We start from the raw sequence: 8,924 nt of genomic DNA on the forward strand, positions 1-8,924 counted from the left end.
ATCAGACGACCCATTAGGTTTATACATTATATAGATTATACAACACAGAAAGAGGCCCTTCAGCCCATTGTGTCCATGTTGATCATCAAACATCCATTTATTCTCACCCCTTTTCCAGCACTTGGTCTATATCCTCCTATGCTGTGGCATTTCCAGTGCTCTTATTGGTTATTAAATGTCTTGAGAGTCCCCTTCTTCAGCACACCCTTTCAGGCAATGAGTTCCAGATACCCAGAATGCTCTGGGTGAAGATTGGTTTCCTCAAATCCCCTCTAAATCTATTCCTTACCTTGAAATTGTGCCCCCTGGTTTTGACCCCTTTATGAAGGGGAAATGTTTCTCTCTATCTACCCTGTCTATGTCTCTCAGAAGTTTGGACATTTCAGTTTTATTGCCCTCTCAGACTTCTCTGCTCCAAGGCAAACAATGCCAGCCTATTTAGTCTCTCTTCACAGCTAAATTGCTCCAGTTATAGAGTCATCGAGATGTACAGCATGGAAACAGACCCTTCGGTCCAACCCATCCATGCCGACCAGATATTCCAACCCAATCTAGTCCCACCTGCCAGCACCCGGCCAATATTCCTCCAAACCCTTCCTATTCATATACCCATCCAAATGTCTTTTAAATGTTGCAATTGTACCAGCCTCCACCACATCCTCTGGCAGCTCATTCCATACATGTACCACCCTCTGCGTGAAAAAGTTGCCCCTTTAGGTCTCTTTTATATCTTTCCCCTCTCACCCTAAATCTATGCCCTCTTGTTCTGGACTCCCCGACCCCAGGGAAAAGACTTTATCTATTTATCCTATCCATGCCCCTCATAATTTTGTAAACCTCTATAAGGTCACCCCTCAGCCTGTTCAGCCTCTTCCTGTAGCTCAAATCCTCCAACCATGTCCGACAACATTCCAGAGAATCTCTTCTGTGGCCTCTCCAGTGTAACCTAGTCCTTTCCATAGTGTAGCGACGAGAACAGCGCACAGTACTCCAGCTGTGGCCTAACTAGTGTTATATCCAGCTGCATCATAGCCTCCTTGCTCTTGTATTCAATGAATAAAGTCAAGGATCCCATCTTCTTATCCATCTTCTCTACCTTTCCTGTACGTATCTGTATACCTGCGTATGAAGATCGTTCTGATCCTTTCTACATCCTGGTTCTACCATTGAAAGTATACTCCTTTGTTTATTCTCTTAAGTGCATCACATCTCCCTTTTCAGCATTAAATTCCATTTGCACTAGTTTACTCCATCTGATCAGCATGTCCATTTCATCCTGTAATCGAAGGCTTTCCTCCTCGCTATTCACTTTTATTTTGCTGTTTGCTACAACAAGTCTACTATTTATGCCATAGCAAATATATTGTACTTCGATCGGTTGGTGACAATTGACGTACTAGAATTTTTAAAAAAACTCACTTGGACATATGCCTCACTGGCTGGGCCAGCATTGATTACCCATCCCTAATCGCCCTTAAAAGGTGGTGGTCTGCTGCCATTTTGAACTGCCACCATCTATGCTTTTAAGTAGACCCACAATGCTCGTAGGGAGGGAATTCCAAGATTTTGACACAACAACAGTGAAGGGATAATAATAAATTTCCAAGTTAGGAAAGTAGCTTGGAGGGGAATTGGTAGGTGGTGTTGTTCCTATGAATTTACTGCCCTTGGCCTTCTAGAGAGTAACAGTCATGGGTCCATGGTGCTGTCTAAGGATCTTTGGTGAATTTCTGCAGTGCATTTTGTAGATGGTATACAGTGCTGCTGCTGAGCATTGGTGGAAGGAGTGGATGCTTGTGGTTGTGGTGCCAATCAAGTCAGCTGCTTTGTCCTGGATAGTAGGCAAAAGTGAGTACTGCAGATGTTGGAGATTAGAGTCAAGATTAGAGTGGTGCTGGAAAGGCACAGCAGGTCAGGCGGCATCCGAGGAACAGGAAAATCAACATTTCGGGCAGGAGTCCTTCATTAGGAATCCTGATTGATTTTCCTGCTCGTCGGATGCTGTCTGACCTGCCGCGCCTTTCCAGCACCATTCTAATCTTGTCCTGGATGGTGTCAAGCTTCTTGAGTGTTGTTGGGGCTGCACCCATCGAAGCATGTGAGGAACATTCTATCACGCTCCTGACTTATGCCTTGTTGACATGGGCAGGCTTTGGGGATTCAGATAAGTTACTCTCTACAGTACTCCAAGCCTCTGACCTGCTCTTGTAGCTACTGTATTTACAGGTGTAATCCAGGTGAGTTCCTGGTCAATGATAAAACCCAGGATGTTAATTGTGGAAGATTTAGCAATGGTAATAGCATTGAATGTTAAGGAACGATGGGTGGATGTTCTCTTGTTGGAGATGGTCATTGTCTGGCATTTGTATAGTGTGAATGTTAACTTGTCAACCCAAACCTGGGCATTGTCCAGGTCTCTGTGCACTTGAACGTGGACTGCTTCAGTACCTGTGGAGTCTGTAATGGGGTTGACAATTGTTCAATCATAAGCAAACATCCCCACTGCTGACCTTTATGGAGGGAAGGTAATTGATGAAGTAGCTGAAGATAGTTGGTCCTATGACATTGCCCTGAAGAACTCTTGCAGAGATGACCTGACCTGAACAACCTTGCCCTTTTCTACGTGCTAGGTATGAGAAGAGCCCCCTCCCCCTGCTGATTCCTATTGACTGCAGTTTTGCTCGGGCTCCTTGATGCCACACTCAAACAAATGTGACCTTGATGTGAAGCAATGTCACTCTCACCTGCTTTCAGGAATTTGGCTGTTTTGACCATTATTGGACCATGTGTGTGGTGTACATAGTCATGATTGCATCCAATGTAAATGCAATATTCTCCTCTTGATGAGGGCATTTTCATGCTGGCCATAACTTTCACTTGATGTAAAATGACTTAATTAAAAGAACTATATTTCCTTTAGTGAATAACTGTTTTAGCAGGCAAATGGAAATTCAGTTAATTAAATGATCCTGAAAAGGATACAACTTCATGAGGAATAATGTTCCACATAAGATTATTTGATAAATGGGCTTCAAAAAAGTTTAGAAGGGGTTAGGAAAGGTAATGGTGGGGGGTCATCGTCAGTGCTATCAAGAAGCACTTGCCCAGCAATAATCGGCTCGCGGATGTTAAGTTTCTGGCAAGGCTACACAGCTCCTTCATTCCTTTTAGCCTAGGTGCAAACATGGACAAAAGAGTTGACATCCAGGGCAAGGGGAGTATTACTGCTTGTGTCATATCGAATGTTGCGTCAAGCACCCCTATAAAAACTTGAATCGGGGAAGCTCTCCATTAGTTGGAGTTATCGCTGGCAGAAAAACGAAGACTGTTATGTTGGCAGGGCGTCAGCCATCTCAGCTCCAGGACCTCTCCACAAGGATTCCTCAGAGAAGTGTTCCTTGCCAAGCCAAACTTCAGCTGCTTCATCAATGACCTTGCCTCCATCATCAGGTCAGAAGTGGAAATGTTTGCTGATGATTGCGCAATGTTCAGCACCGTTTGCAACTCCTCAGATACTGAAGCAATCCATGTTGAAATCCAGCAAGTACCTGGATAACATCCAGATTCGAGTTGACAAGTGGCAAGAAACATTTGCACTAAGTGATTGCCAGGCACACGACCGCCTGCAACAAGAGAGTCTAACCATCACCCCTTAAGATTGAGTCATTACCATTGTCGAAGTTGCAGGAATGGTTGATTTTACAACTTTTTTGGTAAGGGCCAAAAGAAAGGCAGTCTTAGTGATGGAAAATTGAGAAAGCACAGAGAGGGGACTATTTATTTTCCAGCAGTGTCTAGAGTAAACCTTATTCTATGTCCCTTTACCACTACCCTAAACCATTTGCCGGAATCGAACAAAGTAATGTTTTTTGGAAGGGTTACAAATATTTTAATTCAAACAATGCATAGAATTGCATGGATATCAGAATTTGGCTACTTCAGTTGGCAATCTAACATTGGAATTATTACTCTGTAAACTAAAATATTTTACAATTTCCCAGCATCTCCCACCCAGCACCAATCAGCTGTACATTTTATTGGACAAATTTGGCACTCTGCCCCAGACAGACTGGCAATCCAGAGACAAGCAGGGAATTTGCTGAGTTGAAAAAAAAATGCTGCAAATAAAATCCTTAAAGCACAGCTGACAATCTCTGCAGATCAGTGTCTGGAGAATTTGTGGATAGTTTGAACAATTATTAAAGCTGTTTGACTGAAATAATAGCATAAAAATGTGTTGCTGGAAAAGCGCAGCAGGTCAGGCAGCATCAAAGGAGAAGGAGAATAGACGTTTCGGGCATAAGCCCTTCTTCAGGAGTGAAGCCCTGAAGAAGGGCTTATGGCCAAAACGTCGATTCTCCTTCTCCTTTGATATTGCCTGACCTGCTGCGCTTTTCCAGCAACACATTTTTTAGCTCTGATCCCCAGCATCAGAAGTCCTCACTTTCTCCTAGTTGAAATAATAGCAGTCAAATCACATTGTCTTTTTTAAAATTCTTGAATTAGTGAAAATATTGAACTTAATGACTTTTTGTGGGTTCTTTATTTGAGAGTTTGTCAACACCAGATGCTCATCTTGTTTTGCAACTTGTTATACTGCCCGTGGAAGACATCTGGTATCTATCACCTGTTTGATCAGAGATTAATCTTGAAGTGGAGGGAACTAAAGGGGTTTAAAGATGGAAAGAAACTTGCTTCCTTCCAAGAGTAGTGGTATCTTCTCTGTTGAAGAGTGGAAATTTACAGGGCTTTAAGTTCCTTTATTTTCACTTAAGTGAGCTGTTATGGAGACCTTCGAATAGTACAGATTCTGCACTTTATGCATTGGATAATTTGTAAGTTAGTGGATTTTTGTGCTTTATTTTTGTAGTTTGTAGAACTGGTCAGATAATAATGCCTTTAATCTCCTTATTGTCTTCCATGAAAGGCTCCTATTGGAAATGAGCATTTAAAGATATTTAGTGAAATTACAACATTTTGCTTACTGTTTTCCATTAAAGATTTGTAATCATGTATTTCAATGGTGTGTAAGCCTGTTTGAAAACTGAAATGTGTAAACATTCATTATCCTCTAACCAAATGAACCTATCTACATATAGAAAATAAATGTGTCCTCTTGCAATCTTTTCTTTAGTTCAACAGTTCGTAATCGCTTTATGGTCAAAAAAATGAAAGGAAAGGAGTCCCATTCTCCACTGTTAAAATTCTGGATTTCTTTATCCTGAAAGTAGGCAGGTCTTCGTAAGGACATTAGTCAACGTGCTGTTTTCGATATGGTACTCCAGAACATGCAGGTGGAATATGCTGTGAGCTAAGTCTGTTTGTGCAATTTTCCAGCCGTGTGGTTGGCATTTGATACAAATATTCACAGTCTATATAATATGTGCATTAACATTATTTATCTTAAGAATGAACCATTGCAGAGATGGGCATTATACAAAATTATGTATTTTATTCTGTTTTTGCCTCAAAGCAAAGTTATTACTTCAATTGTTGGTGGACATAAGTGACCAAGTATTTAATTTGTTTCTCTTTAATCTATTATGTACTTCTTGAAGGCTATGGTGCTTTGAGTCAATATATTACCTTTTCTTGTGGAGAGATTTGCTTGATGTGGATTATAGGTAAACTTTAAATTTTTAACTTGCTCTTTTAGGGCCAAGGATTGCTGCCTTATTTTGCTAACTTCCGTCTGATTGCAGAATTTTCAACACCTTTTGTTAACCAGCGGTAGGTATATTTAGTATTTATGTATAACTAAACAGATATAATTTGTAACATGTTCAGAGGTCACACAACACCAGGTTATAGTCCAATAGGTTTATTTGAAATCATGAGCTTTCGGAGCTCTGCTGTTTGTCAGGTGATGAAAGCTTGTAATTTCAAATAAATCTGTTGGACTATAACCTGGTGTCATGTAACTTCTAACTTTGCCCACCCTAGTCCAACACTGGTACCTCCACATCGCTGTAACATTAAGGGGGTCAAAGCAATTACTCTTCATTAATTCTTCACTTGCTTTCGAAATATTTTTTTAAAAAAAGGTCTGGATTTTGTTGCTAAACATTTTGGAGTTTAATGCAATTTTTTAGTGCGTAAATCATTTGGAGATTCATGGCTCAGAAGAGAGAATTAATGAATTGAGAATCTCGATAAGTTGCTCGATTTGATTTGCTGTTCTGCCATTGACCCCAGTACAATGGGTGGTGGGGAGAGGTAAGTTTCAAGATGTTGTTGCCTTTTCATATTGGTTGGCAATTAAACTATTTTTAATATTCGCTTATGATGTGTGGACATCACTGGCACAGCCAGCAGTCAATGCCCATATCTGACCACCTTTGAGAAGGTGGTGATGAGCCACCATCTTGATTCACTGCAAACCTTGGGGTGCAGTGACACCCAAAGTGCTGTTAGGCAAGGAGTTCCTGGATTTTTACCCGGTGATGATGAACAAACTGCTGCATAATTCTAAACAAGGATGTATGGCTTAGTATCAAATATCATTGTTTCTGCTAACATTTTGTAACTTGTCTCACTTGAGTTTCATGCATTGTTCTGATTAAATATGTAGTTTTTTTGTTTTTCTTTCCTGTATTCCTCTGTTTCTCCTCTTTAATGATCATGCTAACACAAATTCATTGTCCGTGCAGTCTGACTGAGATGTCTCGTAAGTGTGCTATATTTAGCTGTGGAGAAGCAATTGCCTGTGTGTTGTCTTATCCATGTTCTGCCCATGCATCATTTCAATCAGCCTATTCAGTGATGTTAGTACACAGCACAGGAACAGGTGGGATTTGAACCCAGACTTTCCAGTGCAGGGGTAGGGTCACTACCATTCAGAAACCTAGCTATAATGTTGGGCCAGAAATATAGGAATTACTCTGACTTGACCATGTGCTTAGGAGGACTACACTGACTAATTTGCTATCAAGTCAAAATGGCATTCAAAGAACACATTCAAGCCATTCAGATTTGCAAACAATTTCTGTTAACAATGGGTTCCTCAACTCCTTTGAAATTGGTAAAGGTAGATCCAGTCAGATCATTGTCTGATCTTCACTTTTTCTTGTCACTACACATATTATTTTGATGAAAGGCAACAAAATCAATGAATGTGAGTAACTGAAATAGATGAAGAAGTGCTGCTGGACCTGCTCCTTGGGGGAAATAAAATCAATGATTTCATATTTAAAAAGTTATCTTCCTGCTTTTGCCTTCACTTTTTGACTCCGCCTTCCCCATTTTCCAGCAAGCCTTCAGCATTCTCTGCTGTGGTCTTTCTAGCAATGGTGATATGCAGGGGCTGAGAGAATAATTTACACAGCAATAATGAACTGACTTCAAAGTGGAAATGCTGTTCCCAAGATATTAATTGTTTTGCTGCTTCTTAAATGGTGGACGTCACAAAATGGGCTGAACGAAGACTTTAAGAAATAGCAACAGGTCTGGTCCATTTGACCAATGAGGCATGCTCTGCCATTCAATGTTCATAGCTGATCCACTGAATTGCTGCAATGCATCTTGTGAACGTTGCATATTGCAACTAAAGCATTCTTGTGATATATATGAATATTGAGAACAGCAAGGAAGCTAACTTTTCTCTTCCATAATAAGCTTCCAAAACATCATTGTGGCTATGCAATTATCAAGCACTCTATCACATTGCTGATTAGATTATAGATGAAGAGGCTTTGACGCATCAGGGGAGTCAGCCATTGCTAGTTAACTAGCCACTACGTTAACCTTGTTGACACGGCATTGTTGTGCTAGCCCAATACACTTCCAGTTAATGGAGGTCTCAGAATGTTGCATTTGCATTATCCAGTGATAATGTTACCACTGAAAAGTGAAATGGAAAAGGTCAGTCCTAGGCTAGGTGAGCCCTGAACTCTGTCACCCAGATTCCAGCAAATTTCATTATCAGAACGGTATTCATGGAGATAAACACTGTAGAATCAGCAGCAAACCGCCTCAATCCTAACCAACATTCCCTGTAAGCTGCCTGCGAGGTGATACAGTAACACGGAAGGTGATACACAGTCCAATCACAAACAGTCCCCATTAAGTCAAACAAAAAAAAATTAAAGTACTACAATTTCAAATGAATGGGTTGTGCACCAAATATACACAAAGTGGAAGGTTGCTCCTGATTCCTCACAGAAAGAAGGTCATTGATGAAACCGATGGACATGATTGGCATAAAGACAGTATCCAGAGGAACTTGGGCTCCGAGGTAGTGTTCCTACCCCTGGAACAGGAAGTGGAGGTTCAACCCCCATTTGCTCCAGATATGTGTATTAACACCAACCAAGGAACTAGGGCCCTCTTGTGATGTAGCCTCAATGATGTTTTGGAAGCTTATTATGGAAGAGAAAAGTTAGCTTCCTTGCTGTTCTCAATATTCATATATATCACAAGAATGCTTTAGTTGCAATATGCAACGTTCACAAGATGCATTGCAGCAATTCAGTGGATCAGCTATGAACATTGAATGGCAGAGCATGCCTCATTGGTCAAATGGACCAGACCTGTTGCTATTTCTTAAAGTCTTCGTTCAGCCCATTTTGTGGCGTCCACCATTTAAGAAGCAGCAAAACAATTAATATCTTGGGAACAGCATTTCCACTTTGAAGTCAGTTCATTATTGCTGTGTAAATTATTCTCTCAGCCCCTGCATATCACCATTGCTAGAAAGACCACAGCAGAGAATGCTGAAGGCTTGCTGGAAAATGGGGAAGGCGGAGTCAAAAAGTGAAGGCAAAAGCAGGAAGATAACTTTTTAAATATGAAATCATTGATTTTATTTCCCCCAAGGAGCAGGTCCAGCAGCACTTCTTCATCCATTTCAGTTACTCACATTCATTGATTTTGTTGCCTTTCATCAAAATAATATGTGTAGTGACAAGAAAAAGTGAAGATCAGAC

At 40.8% G+C, this 8,924-nt stretch overlaps 1 protein-coding gene across 3 annotated transcripts in view; it reads left to right on the plus strand.

Moving 5' to 3' along the window:
• The window catches only part of tlcd4a (TLC domain containing 4a), a 70,773-nt gene that overhangs the window by 36,902 nt on the left and 24,947 nt on the right, over positions 1-8,924 (plus strand). For all 3 annotated transcript variants that reach the window (XR_006312928.1, XM_043698861.1, XM_043698862.1), the window contains one exon: positions 5,657-5,730. Coding sequence is in view for 2 of the 3 variants with exons in the window: in XM_043698861.1 (XP_043554796.1) it covers positions 5,657-5,730 (74 nt within the window). In the remaining variant the exon portion in view is untranslated. The remainder of the gene's footprint in view (positions 1-5,656; positions 5,731-8,924) is intronic.

The sequence above is a fragment of the Chiloscyllium plagiosum genome, chromosome 11 (assembly GCF_004010195.1).
Source record: "Chiloscyllium plagiosum isolate BGI_BamShark_2017 chromosome 11, ASM401019v2, whole genome shotgun sequence".
NCBI lineage: Eukaryota > Metazoa > Chordata > Chondrichthyes > Orectolobiformes > Hemiscylliidae > Chiloscyllium > Chiloscyllium plagiosum.